Source organism: Erythrolamprus reginae, chromosome 1 (assembly GCF_031021105.1).
Source record: "Erythrolamprus reginae isolate rEryReg1 chromosome 1, rEryReg1.hap1, whole genome shotgun sequence".
Lineage (NCBI taxonomy): Eukaryota > Metazoa > Chordata > Lepidosauria > Squamata > Dipsadidae > Erythrolamprus > Erythrolamprus reginae.
The window spans coordinates 425403213-425427601 of NC_091950.1; the positions used below are offsets into that span (position 1 = coordinate 425403213).

The 24389-nt window shown below is 46.9% G+C and overlaps 1 protein-coding gene and 1 long non-coding RNA gene across 2 annotated transcripts in view; both read right to left on the reverse strand.

Annotated features, from left to right (window-relative positions):
• Positions 1 to 645: 645 nt before the first annotated feature.
• On the reverse strand, positions 646 to 2336 carry LOC139162510 (uncharacterized). Its single transcript, XR_011558338.1, has 2 exons — positions 2146 to 2336; positions 646 to 1744 (listed from the first exon to the last, which is right to left on the reverse strand). It is a non-coding gene; the product is annotated as an uncharacterized lncRNA (long non-coding RNA).
• A 9290-nt stretch (positions 2337 to 11626) lies between these two features.
• Positions 11627 to 24389, reverse strand: part of TRAF4 (TNF receptor associated factor 4) — a 20836-nt gene continuing 8073 nt past the window's right edge. Inside the window, exons 2-7 of the mRNA XM_070735488.1 lie at positions 18250 to 18301; positions 16688 to 16792; positions 16416 to 16577; positions 15397 to 15558; positions 14099 to 14254; positions 11627 to 12920 (exon numbers count right to left, since the gene is read on the reverse strand). Of these exons, the coding sequence (XP_070591589.1) occupies positions 12288 to 12920; positions 14099 to 14254; positions 15397 to 15558; positions 16416 to 16577; positions 16688 to 16792; positions 18250 to 18301 (1270 nt within the window). The 3' untranslated portion in view covers positions 11627 to 12287. The remainder of the gene's footprint in view (positions 12921 to 14098; positions 14255 to 15396; positions 15559 to 16415; positions 16578 to 16687; positions 16793 to 18249; positions 18302 to 24389) is intronic.

Consider the following 24389-nt stretch of genomic DNA (forward strand, 5'->3'; position numbering starts at 1 on the left):
CGCTGGGAGACTCGGCGTCGATTTTGGCAATGATTTCTCGCCTTCCGTGCTCTTTTAATTCTCTTGCCGCTGCGTTGGCTGCTTCCGCGGTCTGCGCTAATTTAATTACGGTTTGTAGCGTCGGCTCTTCTTCGGTGAGGAGTTTATTTCTCACTGTGTTGCTCTTCATGCCGAAAACCAAGGCGTCGGTGAGGCGAGCTTCCGGGTCTTTAAACTTGCATTGAGCAAGTACCGTTCGAAGCCGCGTTGTAAATTGGCTGATCGACTCGGTTTCTCTCTGAGCCATCATGTGGAATTGATGCCGGTAAACCATGGCTGGTCTGGTTGGTTTGAAATGGCTCGCTAGTTTCTGTTGAAGTACGTCCCACGCTGTGGTTCTTGCTTGTTCTGGTTCGGTGAGAGTTTGGGCAAGTCTACGGATCTCTGCGCCGCAGTAGTTGAGAAAAATAGCCCGTCTGCGATCGGCTCCGGCGTCCTGCATTCCCGCCGCCTCGAGGAAGATCTCGAAGGTGGCCATGTACTCGTCCCATGTCATTTTTTCGGGATCGAAGAGTTCCGGAGCCTGGCCGATCTGGATTTTGTCCATGTTGCACGCGAAGTTTCTTCCGTTCGTTCGTCGCCAGTGAAGTAGACCCAGAGACAGGGTTTTGAGCAATCGGTACTTTTATTCAGCTCAGAGAACAAGTGACAGCTCAGCAAGGTAAAGTGACAATTCAGCGAGTACCGACTGACTCTGCCTGGAGAAACCGCTTCTTTTATACTTTTGCGGTTCCCGCCAAAGCTAGAGCCGGCCGCGTCTGAGCCAATCAGGAGCGACTCCCTGCTTGGGCTCAGACAGCGCTGGAAAAGAGGAACAAACTATTTACAGAGTTACAAGGTAGCCATTTCAGGATACAACAGTGTCACACTCACCATTTGCACCACCCTCCTCCTGTGGTGTTCTCAAATGACACACTGACCAAGCCTGCCGGTCACTGATTTCAATTTTCGATTTAGAATAGAGCTGGAAGGGACCTTGGAGATCTTGTAGTCCAGCCCCTTGCTCAAACAGGAGACTCTACACCATTTCAGACAGATGACTGTCCAGTAGGTATAGGTAAATTTGGACAGTAGGACAGGGACGGCTGGCACAATGGTGCACTTATGCACGCCCCTTACTGACCTCTTAGGAATGGGGTGAGGTTGACAGTAAACAGTCTAAGGTTACAGTTTTTGGGGTTTGTGGAAGAAGGCACAGAGCCAAATGCATCCCAGGCATCGATCACTCTGTTGCTGAAGTCCTATTTTCTGGTGGCAAGCTGTTCCACTGGTTAATAGTTCTCCCTGTTGGGAAATTTCTCCTTAGTTCCAAGTTATTATTTTACTGAAAGAGTCGTAGATGCTTGGAACAAACTTCCAGCAGACGTGGTTGGTAAATCCACAGGAACTGAATTGAAACATGCCTGGGATAAACATAGATCCATCCAGGAAATAGTATCAGGGCAGACGAGATGGACCAGGGGGTCTTTTTCTGCCCTCAATCTTTCATGTTTTTTCTAGGTTGCTTCTCTCCTTGATGAGTTCCATTGCTTCTTGTCCTGCCTTAAGGTGTTTTGGAAAATGGGTTGACCCCCTCCTCTTTTGAGGGGCAGCCCCTCCCTCACATATTGTAATCCCACTCTCATATCCTCCCTGGTCCCTTTTTTCTCTAGTTCTTCTTCTGTTTTGGTCTCCAGGCCTTTCCGAGTCTGTTCAGCAAACAAATCTAATAATAAATAAATAAAATAAATACATTATCTTAGTTGCTCTTCTCCACCTATTTGCACAATGCTGTTTTCTTCTGCCTCTGAGATTGCCCCTCCCCCAGCAATCTCCCCCCAGCCTCAGTGTGGGAGGGGGGAGGGGAGGATGCCCCACCTTGATTGAATTAGCTCCTGCCCTATGGACATGTGGGTCAGCGATTAAAGCCAGAGAGAGGGGGGGGGAGAGATGTGGGGGAGGAGAGAAGAGACAGGATTTAACTCTTAATCCCCACTGCCCCCTCTCCGAAAAGGAAGGTCAGTAGCCCTGAGAGCTTCTGAGCTCTTTCTTCTTCTGGGCCCGGTGACATTTAAGTGGTGGCATAAAAAGTTGAGAAAGAGACAACTCTGTAAAGAATGACAGAACCTGTAGGGGATCTTGGAGATCATGAAGTCCAACCAGTCCAGCAGCTGCCAAAAAAGCCCACACAGTTCTAGGCTGCATCAACAGAGGGAGAGAGTCAAGATCACGTGAAGGGTGAAGACCACTTTATAAGGCCTCACTTGTAATATTGCCTTCAGTTTTGGTCACCATGATGCAAAAAGGATGTTGAGACTCTAGAAAAAGTGCAGAAAAGAGCAACAAAGAAGATTAGGGGATAAATGGAGGCTCAAACATATGAAGAACATAGAAACATAGAAACATAGAAGTCTGACGGCAGAAAAAGACCTCATGGTCCATCTAGTCTGCCCTTATACTATTTTCTGTATTTTATCTTAGAAAATAGTATAAGGGCAGACTAGTATAAGAACGCTTGCAGGAACTGGGCCTGGCTAGTTTAATGAAAAGAAGGACCAGGGGAGACAGGAGACCAGGCTTCCAACATCTCAGGGGTTGCCACAAAGAAGATTTGAGGGTCAAGCTATTCTCCAAAGCACCTGAGGGCAGGACAAGAAGCAATGGGTGGAAACTAAACAAGGAGAGAAGGAGAAATTTCCTGACAGTCAGAATGGTTGACCAGTGGAACAGCTTGCCACCAGAGGTTGTGAATGTTCCAACACCAGAAGTTTTTAAGCAGATGTTGGATAGCAGTCTGTCTGAAGTAATGTAGGGTTTCCTGCCTAACCAGGGGGTTGGGCTAGAAGACCTCCAAGGTCCCTTCCAACTCTCCTGCTGCTGTTGTTTTTGTTGTGGTGGTTGTTGTTGTTATTATTATTATTATTATTATATTTTTATTATTATTATTCCTCTGCCCATGGCAGATGTTAGACCAGCGATGGTGAACCTTCTTTGGCTCGGCTGCCAAAAAGCATGTTCGTGCGTGCCCACACCCATAATGCAATGCTCTCCCCCTGCACATGTGCACAATCCCCTCACTGCCCCCCCCCATGCATGTGTGCACAGGACTCGCTGAAGCCTCCAGACTTCCAGTGGACCCATTGTCTCGTTTTTTGCTGCCCCCCAGACAGCTTTCCTAATCCTGAGTGGAGAGAGAACGGTGGAAAAGAAGGGTGAAAATCAACTGACCAGCACGCACACTCCTCATGTGCCCTGAGATGTGGCTTCATGGGCCACCTGTGACACCAGTGCCATAGATTTAAGGTTTAAGGGGGGACTTGATCAGAGTGTATGAAATCCTGCATGGGACAGAAGAGGTGGATGGAGAAAAACTCTTTTCTCCATCACACAATACTAGGAGGAGGGGGCCACTCCCTAAAGCTCATATGTAGGAAAGTGAGGACAAATCAAGGGAGTTATTTCTTCACCCAGAGGGTCCTTGGTTGATGGGATTCCCTTCCAGAAGAGGTCGTGACAGCTGTCAGCCTTGATAGTTTCAAGGCAGGATTAGACAGATTCATGGATGCCAAGTGTATCATAGGTGGCTATTGAAACGGATGTCCAAGTGCCACCACTATGTTGGTTGAGGCAGGCAGGGTTCCCTTGGGTCCCATTGGTTGGGGGTCCAGGGGAAAGGGAGGGTCTTGCCTTCTCTTTCTGCTCAAGATCCCCCTGGACAATTGGGGGGCCACTGTGGGACACAGAATGCTGGACTTGAAGGGCTTGGGCCCGATTCAGCAGGGCTCTTCTGAGGTTCTTATGTTCTTAGATTCACAACCACTGTCTTAGACCACCCTGGACAAATGGTTGTCCACCCTCTTCTTAAAAACCTCCAGTGATGGAGCAGCCACAACTTCTGGTGGCAAACAGTTCCACTATTTAATTGTTCTGTCAGGAATTGCTTCTTGTTCTACCCTCAGGTGCTTTGAAGAATAGCTTGACCCCCCCCCCAAATCTTCTTTGGGGCAACCCCTGAGATACTGGACGGCTGCTCTCGTGTCTCCCCTGGTCCTGGTTCTTTTTCCTGATCATCCACAAAGTCCCAAATCCCACATTTCTTAAAATTTTGCCACCCAGAACGACCGAAAGCATTGGAGGTCAGAACTGCCCACCGGGATGTAGAAAATGGCATTTGGGTTGAAAATGCGTTTGCCCAGATTCGCCTGGTGCACCAGTTGCGACCCTATCTGGACCGGGACTCACTGCTCACAGTCACTCATGCCCTCATCACCTCGAGGCTCAACTACTGTAACGCTCTCTACATGGGGCGACCTTTGAAAAATGTTTGGAAACTTCAGATCGTGCAGAATGCAGCTGCGAGAGCAGTCATGGGCTTCCCTAGGTATGCCCATGTCTCACCATCACTCCGCAGTCTGCAGTGGTTGCCGATCAGTTTCCGATCACAATTCAAAGTGTTGGTTATGACCTTTAAAGCCCTTCATGGCATCGGACCAGAATATCTCCGAGACCGCCTGCTACCGCACGAATCCCAGCGACCGATTAGGTCCCACAGAGTGGGCCTTCTCCGGGTCCCGTCAACTAAACAATGTCGGTTGGCGGGCCCCAGGGGAAGAGCCTTCTCTGTGGCGGCCCCGGCCCTCTGGAACCAACTCCCCCCGAGATTAGAACTGCCCCTACTCTCCTTGCCTTGCCACCTGTGTCATCAGGCATGGGGGAACTGAGACATCTCCCCCGGGCATATACAATTTATGAATGGTATGTGTGTATGTATGCGTGTTTAGAAAATGGGGTTTTTAAAATGTTTTTAGTAGAAATTTAGATTTGTTGTAAATTGTTTTTTCACTTTGTTGTGAGCCGCCCTGAGTCTGCGGAGAGGGGCGGCATACAAATCTAAATAAACAAACTTCCCACAAAGCATCTTTCCCTCGTCCTCTGTGTGGCTCTTTGGAGGCTTGTTTCCCAAGTGGGGGGGGGGAGAATAAACTTTGCAACCGCCCCCCACCCCCTCTTAAATGTCACTGCTATTTTCGAGCCAGCCCAGGAAAATCTGGTGCAATTGAGAGAAAGCTTGAAAGAGCCTCAGCAAAGGCTGTTGTGCTGAAATGGCCCCCTCTGCATGTCTGGACTTTGGGGAAAGGTGTTGTGGCTGTTTGAATGGTTCCCTTTTCCAGATAAATCCCTCTCACCGGTGATTCATGTCGTTAAGTTAAGTTCAGTTTGTTGTCTTACAAAAATAGAAACATAGAAAACTGACCGCAGAAAAAGACCTCCTGGTCCATCTAGTCTGCCCTTCTACTATTTCCTGTATTTTATCTTAGGATGGATCTATGTGTTATCCCAGGCAGGTTTACATTCAGTTACTGTGGATTGTTCCTTCCTTCCTTCCTTCCTTCCTTCCTTCCTTCCTTCCTTCCTTCCTTCCTTTCTTTCTTCCTTCCTTCCTTCTTTCTCTTTCTTTCTTTCCTTTTTCCTTCCTTCCTCCCTCATTCCTTTTTCCTTCCTTCCTTCTCTTTCTTTCCTTCCATCCCTCTTTCCTTCCTCCATTCCTTCCTCATTCATAAAAACATAGAGGACTAACGGCAGAAAAAGCCCTCCTGCTCCATCTAATCTGCCCTTCTACTATTTCCTGTATTTTATCTTAGGATGTGTTCTGTCTAGGTGCCCCCAGACTTCAACACCAACTGAAAAAAGCAGCCAGACACGCTGGTAAAAAGCAAAGTCACTTTATATCTTTGAAAACAAACATAGAGAACAAAAACTGTTCTTACAAACTGGAATGCTATGAGACTTCACAGAAGAGTCACGACGGCCAGACAATACAACAGGCTTCTTGCTGGCACACACACCACTGTAGATAATAAAACCCACACCTCCCCCAAGTTTTCAGCCTTTGAGGCCACAAACCAGAATCAGAGACGCCAAGGGTCGAAGCAAGGTCACAGGACTCCCAAAAGATAACTCTCCACAATACAGGAAGGGCGGGCCTGCCTTTTCAACCTTTCTGAGGAGAACCACACCCAAACCCAGCTGTTGCCTATTAGGGATGAAATTACCTGGCTAATTGTCCCCTTCGTTGGGAGGCCCTTCTCTGCCTCATATCGATGATGGCTTGTGCGTTCTCATCTAAGGATTCCAGGCTACTCGCTGGGGAGAGCTCCCCCCTGGGGGTCTCAGGCTGTTCTCCCTCCTCTACGTCCTGGCATTCCTCTTCCCCGTCTGCCTGGTCCTCCTCCTCCTCCTGTTCCTCGTCCTCCCCCTCTGAGCATGGAGCCAGCAGAGTTCCAGCCGTGCCCTGAGGAGCCTCAGACTGAATCACAACAGGATGGATCTGTGTTTATCCCAGGCATGTTTAAATTCAGTTCCTGTAGATTTACTAATCACATCTGCTGGAAGTTTGTTCCAAGCATCTACGACTCTTTCAGTCAAATCATATTTTCTCATGTTGCTTCTGATCTTTCCTCCAACTCACCTCAGATTGTGTCCCCTTGTTCTTGTGTTCACTTTCCTATTAAAAACACTTCCCTCCTGAACCTCATTTAACCCTTTAATATATTTAAATGTCTCAATCCTGTCCCCCCTTTCCCTTCTCTCCTCCAGACTCTACAGATGGAGCTCATGAAGTCTTTCCTGATAATTGTGTCCATGTTTCGGCGAGGTTTTACCTATGGCTCCGTGCGTGATTTTGCTACCTCCACAGGTGCAACAGCAAAATCGCACTGGTCCCGCAAGAACTTATGAGCCGCAGCGGTGGGCGCAATTTAGCGTTCTGGCTTGTAGCCCACCGCTGTGTACACACGCGATGGTGCGTTAGGTGCCCCCTTGTTTAGAATGTTTTTATTGTTAGGAAAGGGCCCTTTTCCCTTGGCACAATTAGTTTGGTGTTGAAGCGGAATGGCCGTGTGTATTTTATGGGTTTGTGGAGAAGGGCAGCACAGGAAAATAAATAAATACAGTGATACCTCATCTTACAAACCCCTCGTCATACAAACTTTTCGAGATACAAACCCAGGGTTTAAGATTTTTTTGCCTCTTCTTACAAACTATTTTCACCTTACAAACCCACCGCCACTGCTGGGATGCTCCGCCTCTGGACTTCTGTTGCCATTGAAGCACCCGTTTTTGCGCTGCTGGGATTTCCCTGAGGCTCCCCTCCATGGGAACCCCCACCTGTGGACTTCCGTGTTTTTGTGATGCTGCAGGGGAATCCCAGCAGGGGAATCCCAGCAGCGCAAAAATGGGCACTTAGCTGGAGTCCAGAGGTGGGGTTTCCCAGCGAGGGGAGCCTCAGTGAAATCGCAGTATCACAAAAACACAGAGGTCTGGAGGTGGATTTTTGAGGACTTTGGTGTTTTTGCGATGCTGCGATTTCACTTTATTTATTTTTATTTATTAATAGAGTTGAAAGGGACCGTTAGGTCATCGAGTCCAACCCCCTGCCTGAGCAGGAAACCCTACAGCACCCCAGCCAAATGGAAGTCCAATCTCCTCTTGAAGGTGTCCAGAGTTGGGGAGTTCACCACCTCCCCTGGCAGGCAGTTCCATTGGTTGATTGCTCTGACCGTCAGGAAGTTCTTCCTTATTTCCAGGTTGAATCTCTCCTTGGTCAGCTTCCAACCACTGATGCTCCCTTCACTGGGAAAACCCACCTCCGGACTTCCATTGCCAGCGAAGCACCCGTTTTTGCGCCACTGGGATTCCCCTGCTGGGATTCCCCTGCAGCATCACAAAAACACGGAAGTCTGGAGGTGGGGTTCAAAACGGGCGCTTCGGCTGGCAAAAGGGGTGAGTTTTGGGCTTGCACGCATTAATCACTTTTCCATTGATTCCTATGGGAAACATTGTTTCGTCTTACAAACTTTTCATCTTAAGAACCTCGTCCCGGAACCAATTAAGTTTGTAAGACAAGGTATCACTGTATAGAAAATTTACAAGCACATATAACAAACAAAAAACATTTAAAAACAGTGGACGTTACGTGACAGGTAAGTTTACATTTCTCTTGATATTCATTAATATTTATTCTTATGTAGCTGACATTAACAATTCATTTTTGGTTTCTATGCATCCTTTCAAATAGACCTTTTCTCCTCCCCCTCGCTTTATTCCTCCCCTGATATTTAAACTTCTGTTTCTTAATCATTTCATTTTCAAAAAAAGGAAAGAAAAAGAAAAACAAGCAAATAAATAAATACTGTTTCTTTTAACTTTTACATTGAGAATTTGAATTCTTAGCATTTTGCAAGGCAGCTGACTCTGGCCTGCTTCCAAGTTTCTCCTGGAAGGGAGGGAAAAAATTACATTTCCCTGCTACCTGTCCTGACTCAGGAGAGGCCTCAACCTGGCTGACTCACCTGGTGGGGGGAGAAACACCTCCCCCCAAAAATGCACAGACTTGTGATACGATTCCACAGGTAGCTGATTCAATCACCCAAATATATTATTTCCATTATTAAAAGAGCGGCAATTATTTCTTTTTTAAACGGCCTGTGACTCACCTGGCGGATCAGCTCAGGTGTCAACAGTCAGCCGTTGGCCCAGGCAACCAGCGAGGAAACAAAAAAAGGGGGGATTAATGCAAGTCGCCTTTCGAACTCAGTTCCTCGCCTGGCACTTTGCTTGTCCAACCCACCCTGGAGAGTCCGTTCCCCCACAAAAGTTTGCAAACTGGAAGTGACCCTCACCTCCCACTCCCACCCCAATGTCTCCCCCCACCCACCCAAGCAAGGCAGGAGCCCCAGGTAACTCCGGGGTGTGTGTGTGTGTGTATATACACACACAAAGATCCAGCGATTCACCACAAAAGCCCAGCAAAACCTGTTTGTGTAGATAGCAGAGTCTCTTCAGGATTGTCGCTGCTAAAACAGACAAAAATTTATAAAACAAAATAAGGAAGGAAGGAGAGCAAATATCTCTCCCATTGTTATTTTATTTTATTTTTGTAGTTCTAAAACTCTTTTTGTTTTTCTCCTGTTATGTGTTTTCTTTTCTTTTCTCTTTCTTTGAATGTGTTTATATCTGTTTTCGATTTTAGTTTTTGTATTGTGCATTTAAAAATAAAATATATATTTTTTTAAAAAAGCAATAATCCAAGTTTGATGTGGCTTGCAATGCTCACGGGCCTCACACGCACCAGCTCTTCAGCGAAGTGGTTCTCCTGGTTGCAATTGGGGGCGTGCCACCCCCCACCCACCCCAAATTTGGCTTTCCTTTGCAGAGAAGGAGTGCAAGGCGTCTGGCGAGGGGGGTCCCAGCTGAAATTAGCCCCCTGGATTCCATTGCAACCTGCCAACCCCATTCTTTGCAAGCTTTTTATGCCCCTCAATTGCCATCCTGCAACCCCAGGCACAAGTGGTTGTGTGGAAGAGGCTCCAGGTCACAACTGGTGAGGTTAATGAACTCAATCTGTAGAGTCTGGAGGACAGAAGGGAAAGGGGGGACATGATCGAAACATTTCAATATGTCGAAGGGGAGGGAAGTGTTTTGAATAGGAAAGTGAACACAAGAACAAGGGGACACAATCTGAAGTTAGTTGGGAGAAAGATCAAAAGCAACATGAGAAAATATTATTTGACTGAAAGAGTAGTAGATGCTTGGAACAAACTTCCAGCAGACATGGTTGGTCAATCCACAGGAACTGAATTGAAACAAGCCTGGGATAAACATAGATCCATCCTAAGATAAAATACAGGAAATAGTCTGAGGGCAGACTAGATGGACCATGAAGTCTCTTTCTGCCGTCCATCTTCTAGGTTTCTAGGTTTCCTCTCTCTGGCAAAGGCTCCAAGGGCTCCGAGCATCGTTTCTGAGAAGGCGGCTTGGAAGGGCTGCCCTGAGGCTGGACACCATCCCAGCCCACCTCGGAGGGGAAAGGAATCCAGAGAATGCGGCCACAGGGTGGAGGAATCCACACCCTGTCATCAAAAGACCTATTTTTCGACAGAAAATATATATATAACTCTTCCCTTACAAGCAAACTCCCCAGGTTCAAATCCCGGGAAGGGCAATGGCTTGAAATACATCTCTACTAGTCTCCCTTCCTTTTCAGGATCAGCAAAAATATGTTGCACATGTAGAATATAGTTTGCGACTATGAAATTAACTGCCTGGGTAGTGCCTGGAGGGGCAACAAGGAAGCAGCAAGCTCCTTTCCATCTTTGGCTACACCAGGGTGATTCGTTTGGGGAAAAAACCCCATATATAACTCTTCCCTAAGACCGGAGGAGAACCTGTGGCCTAGAGGTTAAAAGCCACTGCTTTAGAGGCAGAGTGCCCAGGTTCAAATCCCGGGAAGGGTCTGGCTAGCTGATGAGAGCTAAATAGCTTGAAATGCATCTCTACTAGCCTCCCTTCACTTTCATTATCTCTCTGTGTGTGTCTGTGTGTGTTTGTATGCCAAAGACATTTGTGCACATGCATGTATGTGTGTGTTTGTGCATGTTTGTGTGTGAATGCCAAAGACCCAACGGTAGCTGCACAGCCATGCGCCTTCCATAGGAGAAGGGAGAATGCTGGGAGAGGGACAAACGGAAGCCCCTGGAATTGGGGAGGCTTTGAAAAGGTAGTGGGGTACCCCACAATGTCAATGGAAGCCTGCCTGGGCTGGGGGGTGGTCACAAGCAGATGAGGTTCACAGGTAAGAACGCAGCACTGATGGTGTTCCCTAGTTGGGTCATGAAACGTCTCCCAGAGAACCACCCAGCTCAAAGAGCACCAAGGATCCCGCACTCCTCCTCCCTCCTCTTCCCCTTCCTTCCTTCCTTCCTCCTCTTCTTCCTTCCTTTTCTTCCTTCCTCTCATCTTCTCCTTCGTTCCTTCTTCCTCTTCTTCCTTCCTTCCTCCTCCTCTTCTCCTTCCTCCTCCTCTTCCCTCCCTCCCTCCTCTTTCTCTTCACTCCCTTCTAGCACTGATGATGTTCCCTAGTTGGGTCATGAAACGTCTCCCAGAGAACCACCCAGCTCAAAGAGCACCAAGGATCCCGCACTCCTCCTCCCCCCTCTTCCCCTTCCTTCCTTCCTCCTCTTCTTCCTTCCTTTTCTTCCTTCCTCTCATCTTCTCCTTCGTTCCTTCTTCCTCTTCTTCCTTCCTTCCTCCTCCTCTTCTCCTTCCTCCTCCTCTTCCCTCCCTCCCTCCTCTTTCTCTTCACTCCCTTCTAGCACTGATGATGTTCCCTAGTTGGGTCATGAAAGGTCTACCAGAAAACCACCCAACTCAGAGCACCAAGGACGGCTCAGTCCTCCCCATCTTCCTTCCTTCTAACACTGAGGGTGTCATCTAGTTTGGTAATGAAACGTCTGCAATAAAACCACCCAGCTCAGAGCCCCCATTGTGCCCCCCCTTCCCAAAGCTTCTGTGCAGAAGCTGCAAGAGACAGTGGTGGTCCCAAAGGACCCCCCCCTCCCTCTATTTCTGGGCAAAGTTGACCAGATAGCTTAGAATTGACCCCAAAGAAGGGGGAGGGTTTCTGTTCCCCCAAGTCCCCAGGCGGAGGAGGGGCTCCTTTTCTCAGAAGATGGACAACCGGTGTTGGGGGAGGAGGGGGCTAAACACCCCCCTCCCTCTTTGCCTTGTGTGCCAGAGCTGAGCCTAAATGAGGCCACCCATCAATCAATTAATAAATACAAGGAGCGGTTTATTAAAAAGACAGAAAAATCTAACGCTGAAAAATGGGAGACAGAACAGAAGTGATTGCAGCTACACTCCATGGCCTGGGGGGGTCAGTTCCCCCCCCCCGGGGTAAAAAACGCCCACCGGCAATAATATGGCTCTTGAGTGCCCCCCCCCCCCGAGTCTCTGAATATGTCCAGGACATCAGAACAAACAAAAGGGGAGTCCGGGTGGGGGCGTTCTAGGCCTTCACCCCCCCATCTGTTCCACACAAAAGGGGGGCAGTGTGCAGAGGGGAAACCCCCTCCCCCCATTTGGAAAGTCCCAATCCGGTCTGCAGGCATCTGAAGTTTCCCAGCGAATGGCTGGCCTTTGCAGAGAGTCCTGTCCCCCCCCAAAGGGGGAGAAAATGGGGTCGCTAAGGCAGCCCAGCTGCACCTGGGGAGAGTGCAACCCCCCCTCCCCAAACCAGGCTGGACCCGAGCCCGAACCTGTAGCCATTAGCACCAAGGGAGGGGGGGGCGATCCGAAGCGGAAAAGGCAGATCGGGAAAAAGAAGCGTGATCCAAAGTAGAACCCCTTCTTCCAAAGGGGGGGCCCATGGGGGGGCATTTACCCCACCACTTCCCCCTCCCCCCGAGGGGGTCCCTTGGTCTGCAGCCCACTCAGGACAGGATCTTGGGCGGGATCTCCACCGAGGCCTTGATGAAGACAGCGTTGTCGCGCACGTAGTTGCGCTTCTTGATGTCCTCGTGCGAGATGAATTTGGGGTACCCGAAGCCCAGCAGGCTCTCGTCCAGGGAGGTGCGCCCCGTGCCAGGTTTCTGGAAGTTTTTCCAGGCCGGGTCCGGCAGGAAGGTCTCGGTGATGTGCTGGGGCTTGGAGAGGGAGGGGTCGCTCTGGTCCAGCAGCGAGAAGGTCACCCGGTAGCCGAAGGGCCACTCCAGAAGGTTGTCATACTGGCCAGGCAGCACCCGGATGTAGACCGAGAGGTGGCTGCCCTCCCCGCTCCCGTTCCCGTTCAGGAAGGCCGAGACCTGCAACCGGTAGCCGTAGCGGTGGGTGTAGAACGGGGGGCTGAAGGACTCGTAATTGCTCCGCAGGCGGGCCTCCTGCAGCTTCCGGGCATAGTCGGCGATCTTCCAGATCAGCACACCGTTGCTGCCCACTGCCAGTTCCTCCACCTCGCGACGCAGCTCGGACAACTCCTGGCGCTGCCGGGCCACCAGCGCCCCCATCAGGCCCAGGTGCAGCTTGGTGTTCTCGTCCAGGTGGCGGCCCAGGGAGACTTTGGGGCACTGCGGGAGGATGGAGGGGAGCGGGGAGAAGGCTGATAGAGGCGGACGGGTTCCCGGAGACCCAGTGCCAGGCTCCCCTGGGAGAGGTCCTCTGCCCACTCACCCACCCACCCACCCTGGGACCTTAACTCGGTGCATGCCCAGACAAAGGGGAGTCCCTGCCTTGAGCAAGACAGGCCCGACTCCACCATCTGGTGGCTTCCCAGCCTTGGCTACGGAACCAGTAATGGGTTGCCAGCTGGTACACACCACACTGCAGACCAGTAGTGAAAATGGACCTCCAGGTGGGCGTGCAAATCTGAGCAAGATTTGGCTTCTGCACATGCACAGGAACCAACATCTCGCGAGAGGACAAATATGCGCAAGAGATTTCGGTGATTTTCAGCAATTTTCTGCTTCCACACATGCGCAGAAGCAAAAACATCACCAAAATCTCACATTGCGCATCCTCTCACGAGATTTCACTTCCTCTGCATGCGCAGAAGCCAAATCTTGCTCAGACACATGTATGCGCCTGCCAGACATGCATGTGTGCCCACCAATTACCCAGAGCTGCGCACACATCGCACTGGTAGCAGCGAAAAGTAGGAACCCCTGTCTGCACGGAAGCCCCCCTGCCCACCACTCAGCAGACATGGGTGATGCAGCAGCCTTGGGTTGCAGCCCGTATGGTCCAATATGGTGTCCTGGCAGCGAAAACTGAGCTGTATGTGCAGCTCCTGCTGACCAGCGGGTGCACGCATGCATCGGTGTGAGACTCGGCTTCTGCACATGCACCAGAAGCCAAATCTCATGTGAGGATTCACATATAAGTGAGATTTCGGTGATTTGCCAAAATCCCGCTCGCGCATGCATCCTCACACAAGATTTGGCTTCCGGCGCATGAGCAGAAGCCTAATCTCGCGCCGACATGCACCCGCCCACCCGCTGAATGCATGCACGCCTATCACCGGGAGTGTTCTGGTAGTGCCAGCGAAGAGGGACCCCCGCCTGCCCTGCAACCAGTATTCCCAGCAGGCACCACTGGCAGCGGGTCCGTCCCCAGGGCCAAAGCAGAACAGGAAGTCTGCGATATTTGAGATCCGGCCGCTTCCTGTGCTGAGATTCCTGGCCGCCAAGGAAGAGGGCCAGGGCCGCCGTGTAGGGGTGGGGAGTCCATGAGGGGGGCCGAGGCTTACCCGGTGTTTGCAGCCGGCCTCCTTGAAGGGACAGAGGGCCAGTGCGGTGGAGCAGCTCTCCTTCACGTGCCCGCTCAGGTCCTCTCGGGCGATGTTGGGCGCCCCACACTGATTGGGGCAGGGCACAGGGTAGCGGGGACACTGGTACTCGTGGTTCTGGAGCGAGAGAGAGAGGCGGGGAAAGGCACCGTGTGGAGTCTGCAGGATTACCGGGACTTACATTTCATTTAGTGACCACTTGACATTACAACGGCATCAAAAGAAGTGGCTTACGACTGGTTTTTCACACTTATGACTGTTGCAACAGTCTTTGATGAATGTCTTTTAAAATTATATTGCAGTTTTTATAATAAAATTATATTATAAAATTCTGTATAAGTTCTATGAGTGGCTGGATAAAAGAATGCTATTGTAAATATTGTAACTTACATCAGATGGTACAAAACTATGCGAAATTTTGTAAATAGTAATTAGTGGGGAATTCTGGGAGTTGAACTCCAAATATCTTCAAGTTGACAAGGTTGGGAAACACTGATCTACAAGTCTCACATTTAAATTTCTTAGACTTCTGAAAAGTATGGAACAGCTATGTTGTGTGTTTTTGTCTTGGATTTAAAAATCAATAAAAAAATATTTTTTAAAAATTATATTGGAGTTTTTAAGTTGTTTTAGTCATATTAAGTGGATTTCTGAGATGTATACTGTTAACGTACTTTTGATATATTGTGAGCCACCCCGAATCTTTGGAGACGGGCGGCACACACATGCAATAAATAATTTAAACTCTAACTCAAGTCTAGAAACTCAAAACCTTCATCTATACAGATAGTAAAGATCTTAAAAGCTGTAGAGTAATCGAGTCAAGTTGACACTATTTACGACATCTGATAAATTTATAGATATGAATTTATCTCTTCTTTTCTTTCTTCTTACTTTTATTTTTAATTTTTCCTCTCCTCTTTCCCTTTTTCCTTCCTTCTCTTTCTCTCTCTTTAGCTTTATTTCCTCTTATAAATGTAAGCGCGCATTTTGATTTATAACTATATACTCTAAATTCATAGACCTTTGTACCCATGCTCGCATAGTCCTTTGGCTTTATGTATCCCCTCCCCTATTTATCTTCAATCAAGATTATATTTTCTCTCCCACCTTTTTTAAAGGACCCTGTGGTCTGGATCAGGGCATTCCCACAGCCCACCAGTGTGGGGGACCCAGCATGAGGCCTCCCTCCAAAGCTCGCTTCCCACCCACCCCCCAAAAGGCCAGGGCGCCGTTACCAGCTCCCCCCTGCAACCCACCTGGATGGTGTCGTAGAGGAACTCCTTGGCACAGTAGCTGCAGGGCTGGGTGCGCTTCGGACACTCGGACAGCATGTGCTGGGACAGCAGCCGGCGCATCATGCGCGCCCCACACTTGTTTTCACAGTAGACGCTCTCCTGAGGACACAGCCCCTCGTGGCTCTTGAAAAGCAGGGGGAGGAAATCAGAGGGGGGGGGATGAGCGAGGAGCCCGGATTTGTTTCCACAAGGGGGGGAGGTCTGCCCCCAGGACTCTGGAGGGAAAATAGGAGGATAGGAGGCCACCAGGAAATGCCCAGGCGGAGGGAGAAAGTGGGGTGTGAGAAACCTTCTTGGGGCAGATGGTGGTCAATTGCTTTTTATGATACTTATTTTATTTTATTTATTTATTTATTCACAAGTCTGGGACAGCCGGAGTCACCTTCCGCTCCTGCACGAGGGCTACAACTGAGGCTCACACACACGGGCCAGGCAGGGCTGCACAACTGGGGGATTGTTTATTTCAGCCCCTCCCTGTGGGACAATTGATGGCAGCTGGAAACAACCCCTCCAGGTCCTCCCTGCTTCCCCCCCCCCCATCGCCAAGTGTCCCCTACTCACCTCTTTTTTTTTTTTAATTGTATTTATTTTTATTATAATAATAATTATAATAATAATAATAATAATAATAATAATAATAATAATAATAATAATGTATGTAGTCCACGGAGAGGGGCAGCATACAAGTCCAAATAAATAAACAAATAAATAAACAAATTAATAAACAAATGAACAAACAAATGAACAAACAAATAAACAAATGATAATGATAATGATAATAATGATAATAAAATAATAATAATAATAATAATAATAATAATAATAATAATAATAATAATAAATACACACAACACAAAACCAGTGCACAGTGGTGTGTGCTCCGGCCACTCAACCCCATTGGTTCAATCCCTCCATCCAATGAGGGTCTCCTGATTTATAATGTTTTAAAACCGGGCCCATTAACACCGTCCCCCACTCACCTCGAAGGCTTCTCCGGTAAAGTCGGCCCGGCAGAATTCGCACTGGAGGTGCCTCTGGGGACAGTCGTGCTGCAGGTGGGGGGGCAGGTCGCGGCGGCTCAGCTTGGCCCCACAGCGGTTGGGGCAGGGCACCACGTTGAAGCTGCAGGTCCCCAGGTGGGCCTGGGCCATGTGGGGAGGGAGAGAGAAGGGGGTCACTTGGAGGAGGGGGGCAACCGAAGACCCTCCCCTCCCTTGGCCACCGACCCCAAGGTGATGGAGGGGCTGCTCACCTGCAAATGACGGATGGTTCCAGTCCAACGACAACCCTCCTCACTGTGGATGCATCGGATGCTCAGGCTCAGCACCTGGCCCTCCAGGTCGGGGTCGGGGTAAATCTGGGGGGAGAAAGGGGTCTCTGTGGGGCTGTTCCTGCTTGGCCTCTTCCCTTCCTCCACTTCTTCCTTCCTACCTTCCTTCCTTCCTTTCTTTCTTTTTTGCTTCCTTCCTTCTCATCTTCCTTCCTTCCTTCCATTCCATTTCGCTTCCTTCCTCTTCTACTTCCTTCCTTTTTCTCTTTCCTGTCCTCATCCCCTTCCTCCCTCCCTTCCCCTCCTTCCTCCCTTCTTCTTTGTTGGGTTAGCAATATATAAACAAGCTTACAATGAATGTTCATGTGTATTGAAGTACTATAGCTTTAAGAGGTAGTGTTGCAAATGGCCATAAGAGGGAGCCAGAAAGCATGATTCTCTCTCTCTCTCTGCTCTCTCTGCTGATTCACTGTGACTGATGTCGTAAGCTCCGTGTTAGTTTGATGGATTTGTAAGCTGTAATGTAATGTATATCTGATATGTAAGACAAAGAGAGGCTTGTAATATTATTATGGTATTGAGAGATATTGACTGATTTGAATGTGCACGGCCACACTGTTTAACTTGGCGGTGCTACCTCTAAAGTAAACATTATTTTATACACTTTAATGTATCCATCGTGAATGACTGAATAATTACTCATAACTGCTGGAATCCCAGGTTTTCCTCGGTGCATGTCCTTCATAACTCATAGGTCATTCTGCACACTCCTTAACATACTTTCCCTTCCTTCCTTCCTTCCTTCCTTCCTTCCTTCCTTCCTTCCTTCCTTCCTCCCTCCCTCCCTCCCTCCCTCCCTCCCTTGCTTTCTCCCTCTCTCTTCCTTTCCTCTCTCCCTCCTTCGCTTGCTCTCTCTTCCCTCCCTCCTTTCCTTCCTGCCTTCCTTCCTCTCCTCCCTCCCTCTCTTCCTTCCCTCCCCCCTCCCTTCTTCCTTCCCTCCTTCCCTTGTTCTCCCCTCCCTCCTTTCCTTCCTTCCTCCTTCGTGCCACTCTTCCCTGCCCTTATCCCCTTCCTCTCTTTTTCCCTCCCTCCTCTCCTCTCCCCTTATCCCCTCCCTCCCTCCCTTTATACAACAAAGCCCATCCTGATCTAACCCTCTCTGGAACCCAGAACACGCAAGCCCCTTTCCAGCCAGCCAGCAACACCCACACAACCGCCCACCCACCCACCCACCCCCATTATCCCTGCCACCTGCAAACACGGCCTCCCATTCATTCCTGCTTTGCCGGCTTCACCAGCAGATGCCAGGCAGGGCACCGGATTAACCAGCCCTGGGTGGTGGGTGGAGGGAGAGAGAGGGGCAACTGGACAATGGGCAGTGGGGGGGGAAGGAAATGGGTCAGAAGGCACCAAGTCTTCGGAGAGGGGCGGCATACAAATCCAAATAATAAATAAAAATAAATAAATAAATAAAGGGGGGCAAAATCACACACACACCCCAGCCCCCCCCCCCCAACAGAGCCTCGTCCAGCGTCGGGATTCACCTTGGCATAGTCGAGGGGCAGCTGGTCCTCCGGGCACTTGAAGACGCCTTCACTGCAGGAGGAAAACCGAGACTGAGTGGTCAGGCGGTGGTCAGGCAGGCTCCCCCTCAAGCCCCCCCCCCCGGCTGCCCCCACCTGCCAACCTCCCTGCCAGGGGGACAAAGCGGCCGACAGCTGGCTCTTTTCTCCAAGTGCCCTGGCCTGGAAGCTCTGGATGCAGCCCTGGGTGAGTGTGCGCAGGGAGTACAACACTGAGGACTGGAATGCTTTTCTTTCCCCCCACGCACACCTGTGATTTCAGAAACGTGGGAAATTCCACTTTCTGTGGCTTTGGCCATGGTGCCACCTGAAGTGGGCAGGGGAGCCTTTTCTTTACCCCAAAGGGAGCTCTTGCCCGCTGTTGTTGGTGGCTTGAATCCTTGGCTGACTTCTGCAAAGCCAAGAAGACCAACCGGCCTTTCTCGGCTCTGCCTCACGGGATGATGGCTTAACCACAGTGCAATGGATGGTGGCTTATTCTGAGCAACACGGAACCAACGCACCAAACCAGGTTTGGGCACTGGGCAGCCCCAGATCCTGTGCCTGGGGCAGCTCACGGCTTCCTGCCCATCTCAAAGTGGTCAATGTGGATTCAGTAGGGTCATCCCCTAACCCCCCACACTTTACCTTTAGACTATCCACGATTGACCTCTCCAGGTTCCTAAGAGGTCAGTAAGGGGTGTACATAAGTGCACCAGTATGCCTTCCGTCCCCTGTCCAATTGTCTCTCCTTTATCTCATATATCAGATAACTTTTCTTCCTTTCATATATCTTCTCCTCTATTTTTATCTTTTTTCTTCTATCCTTTTCTTTATATATATTACTACATGTCTATTCTCTTCAATGTGTATTGTGTATTGGACTAACGAACGAACGAAAGAAAGAAAGAGGAAGGAAGGAAGGAAGGAGGGAAGAAAGGAAGAGAAAGGAAGGAAGGAGGGAAGAAAGGAAGGAAGGAAGGAAAGAAGGAAGGAAGGAAAGAAGGAAGACAGACAGACAGGAAGAAAGAGACAGGAAGAAAGAAAGAAAGAAAGAAAAAGAAAGAAAGAAAGAAAGAAAGAAAGAAAGAAAGAAAGAAAGAAAGAAAGAAAAAAGTCCAATATGCTGAAAATACAAACAATCTACCGGAACATACTTCCATTTATGGTGGACATGCCCCAAAGTCAAAAATTACTACCTAGAGCAAATTCTCCATAAACAAATAAGAATAATAAAAGAAGGCAGATATTTGATCATACATACACCGTTACTACAGCTGCTAGACTAACGTATACACAACTATGGAAAACAGACAAAATACCCACAGTATTAAATTTACAAAATACACAAAGTGGCCGAATTGAGTAAACTAACCTTGGAACTTCAAGACAAAGATAACACCGAATATTACAAAATATGGGACAAGTGGTATGACTGGTTGAATCAAAAGGAACATTTAAAAACATAAAGCTCACATAAATCCTACCCACTACTTGCAAGAAATACTGAATGCATTTATGATATGTAATCTTACAATCCTATTGGAAAGAACGATTTAGAAAAACAACCATGTGTACAAAATGTAAAAACAGCTACTCAGAACATTTACTCAAAGGCTGTGCAAATAGTGATAGTCTCCGGGTCCAGTCAACTAAACAATGTCGTCTGGCGGGACCCAGAGGAAGGGTCTTCTCTGTGGCGGCCCCGACCCTCTGGAACCAGCTCTCCCCAGAGATTAGAATTGCCCCCACCCTCCTTGTCTTTCGCAAACTCCTTAAAACCCACCTCTGCAGCCAGGCATGGGGGGACTGAGACATCTCCCCCGGGCCTACACAGTTTGTGCATGGTGTGTTTGTGTGTCTGTTTTTGCTTTTTAATAAGGGTTTTTTTAAATGACTTTTAATTATTAGATTTGTTTTATATTGTGTTATTATTATTGTGAGCTGCCCCGAGTCTACAGAGAGGGGCACCATCCAAATCTAATAAATTGATTTGAATTGAATTGATAGTCAACGTATTCATTGATTCTGCCTTTCTTTTTTCTTTTTCTCTTTCCCTCTTTCCTTTCTTTCCTTTCCTTTACTGTCTCCCTCTCTTCTTTTCTCTCTTTTCTTCCCTCTTTTTGTTTTGCTTGTTTTTGTATTTGACTATTTTTCTTGGTTTTTTTATATGCAAAGTTTTTTTTTTAAAAAAACCCACTTTGCCAGGTGCCAATCTCCTTGCTCACCTGCTAATTTGCCAGGATATGGAAGAGAGAGAGAGAGAGAGAGAGACCTTGACTTACAACGGTTCAATTAGTGACCCTTCAAAGTTACAACAGCACTGAAAAGTGGCTTACAACTGTTTGGCACACTTAATGACACGGTCACAGAATTTGGACACTTGGCAACTGGCATGTACTTACGGCGGTTGCAGTGTCCCGGGGTCACCCCTTTGGTGACCTTCTGACCAGCAAAATCAACGGGAAGAAACTGGACTCACTTAACCATGTTGCTAACTTGAGGTGATTCACTTAACAACCGAAGCAAGGAAGGTTGTGAAATATGGACAGAATTCACTGAAAAAGGGCCTCACTTAGGAACAGGAATGTTGGGCTCAATTATGGTGGGTTAGGAGTGGGGTGGGGGTGGGGGCTCCCTCCCCCCATCGGTCACCAGCCCCCCCACCCCCAGCCCCCAAGAAAACATGAGGCAATGGGATGTCTGGGAGGGGGCACATGGTCCCAGAGGGTCGGCCTCCCATTTCAGAACTCTTCCGCTCTTCTGTCCAAATCCCCAAAGGAGAGACCCTCCCTCCTGAATTGTCCAAACCAATCAATCAGAATAGGGCAAGGAGGGACCTTGGAGGTCTTCTAGTCCAACCCCCTGTTCAAGCAGGAAACCCTGCACAATTCGGGACAAGTTGGCTGCACTCTTTCTAGAGCCTCAACATCCTTTTTTGTGGCGACCAAAACTGGATGTGGGATTCCAGATGTGAAAAGATGTGGAAATTCCCCACCAAAAACAGTTGGGCAGCATAAAAGTCGAAGAAATAAAATTAAATAAAATTAAATAGATATAGATAGATAGATACAGGTAGATAGATAGATAGATAGATGGATGGATGGATGGATGGATAGATAGGTAAATGATAGATAGATGAATAGAAAGAAAGAAAGAAAAAAAGAAGGAAGAAAGAAGGATGGATAGATAGATAGATAGATAGATAGATAAATGATAGATAGATGAATAGAAAGAAAGAAAGAAAGAAGGAAGAAGGATGGATAGATAGATAGATAGATAGATAGATAAATGTATATCTGTCATTCAGTGGGGGAAGTCTAAGGGGAAGAAAAAGGGGGTTTAAGAATTTAAAATTAAAGAAGAAATTAAAGAAGGAATTATTTAAAGGAGAAAGGAGGGGGGGAGAAATCTTCTCTTTTATAAAATTAAAAAGGGTTGAAAGAGGAGCTAGTTTGAGTGGGAACGCAATCCAGAAAATGTGCCTCAGGTATGGGCAAGGTTTTTTCTTGTCTTCTCCCCTCTCAGTGGGGGGAGCACAGGGGGAGGCACGTTGGGGGGGGGTAATAGGGGTAAAGAAAAGGGAAAAATATAAACCAAGGGCAAAACAAGAGGGGAAAAGGGTGTTTTTGGTATATTATGACGGAGTGTAAGATAATGGTTTTAAATGTGAATGGTTTGGGATCGGATTTGAAACGTTTTAGGATATTAAGGATGGCTAAGCAATATAAGGTGGATATTATGATTTTGACAGAAACACATAAAAGAAGGGGAGGAAGGGATAACTTGATTAATGATAGAAATTGGAAATGGGTGTTTGAGTCAAGAGGAACGCAAAATAGTCGAGGCACAGCGATTCTGATTCATCAGAGGGTTAATTTTGAAGAGGTGGGAATTCAGAAAGACAGAGAAGGAAGGTGGATATTTGTTAAAGGGAAAATAAATCAAAAGAAGTTGACATTAGCAGCAATTTATGCCCCAAATGGGAAAACAAAACAATTTATAATAAATACTAAGAAGAAGTTAGACAATTTTAAGGAGGGCTCAACTTTTTTGGCAGGAGATTTTAATATGCAATTAACAAATGGGAATGCAAATAGCAGGATGTTACATTTAAATAGACTTAATATGGTGGATCTACATGCAGATATTTTAAACAGAGCTACATATTATTCAGCAAGATATCACACATTTAGCTGCATAGACTACATATTAATGAACAGGGGAGGTAATATACAAGTTAAAAAAGTGGACATTAAAAGTATATGGATATCAGATCATGCCCCACTATTGGCAGAATTGGAAATAGGTCAGGAACGAAATCAAAAAATTTGGAGATATAATGCAGTTGTAACTGCTAGGGAACAAGATAAAGAGAAATTGCAAACAGAGTTATCAGAATATTTTAGAATTAATGATGTGGGTGGTATTAAACAATCAATTGTATGGGATGCATGTAAGGCCTTCATGAGGGGACAATGCATATGTATGGAAGCAGATATTAGGAAGAGGTGGGGTAGAGAGAGGGAAAGGAAGATAAGGGAAATAGATTTGATACAAGAGCAGTTAAGAATGACGAAAAGTAGAGATTGGAATAGTTTACTGAAATTGAAAAAGAAACAGTTGATGGTGTATGATGAGATTAAATGGAATAAGATGAGAATGGCGATGCGACAAAAAATACAGAGTTGGGGGACAAGATCAATGCAGCAAATGGCGAGATATCTGAAGAAGAGGAAAGAAAAATCATGTATTTTAGCATTGAGGGACACCAGTGGAGTGGTTAGATATGGTAATGACCAGTTAGAGGAGATAATGAGGAAATATTATGAAGATTTGTATAAAGAGGAGCAAGTGAAGATAGAAGTCCTCAAGGTTGGGAAAATAGTAAGTGAAGAAGACAAACAAATTTTGAATGCAGAAATTACACAAGATGAAATTGCTAGAGTAATTAAAGGGTTAAAACAAGCCAAAGCACCGGGCCCAGATGGGTTTACAGGGGAATTTTATAAAACTTATGTGAATGTTTTGCTGCCGCATTTGGGGAAATTGTTTAATAATATATTGTCAAATCGTGATATCCCGCAGACATGGAAGCTTTCAGAAATTGTTACCATTCCGAAGATGGGTCGAGATTTAAGAGAGCCTGGGTCTTACCGTCCGATCAGTTTGGCAAATCAGGATTATAAAATATTTATGAAAATACTGGCAAATAGATTAGAAAATATTTTACCAAAAATAATTGAAGAGGATCAATATGGATTCGTGAAGGGAAGGAAAATAAGTGAACCAATTAGAAATGTAATGAATGTGATGCACCATGCTACCGCTACTAAAAGGAAATTGGGAATTTTGAAATTAGATGTTTATAAAGCGTTCGATAAAGTTAACCATAGTTATTTATATAAATTATGTAACAAATTAAATATGGGGGAAAAATTTTGTGAAACTATAAAAGAGATTTATAAAGGAAATGAAGCATATATAAGAGTGAATGGACAAAGAACGCAGAGTATTAAAATATTAAACGGCACCAAGCAGGGATGCCCTCTGTCTCCAAAATTATTCGTAATAGCAATAGAGATCTTAGCTAATAAGATAAGACAAGATAACACTTGGGCAGGATATAGAATAGGGAAATTAGAAATGAAAATAAATTTATTTGCAGATGATGCAATTATATTGACCCAGACCCCGATGGAGATGATTAAAGGTATAATAAATATTTTACAAGAGTTTAAGCAGGAATCGGGACTGTCGGTTAATATGGAAAAATCAGAGATTATGTGTTTAAATACAGATCCGAGAGAACAGATAGAAATTAGGAAAGAATCAGGGTTGAAATTAGGACTTAAAAAAATAAAATATTTGGGAATTTGGTTATTAAAAAACCCAGTGAAAATGGAAGAGATTAATTATAGAATAACATGGAGGAAAATGTTGAAACAGATGAGGAGCTGGAAAGATAAAAAGCTAAGGAGACTCTCTAAAATAAGAGCTTTAAAAATGATGATAGCTCCCAAGATGATGTACCTATTTCAGGTGCTGTCGGGGGGGTTATCGGTATGTAAGGTTAAAGAGTGGGACAAAAAATTAAATTATTGGATTGAAGAAGATAAGAG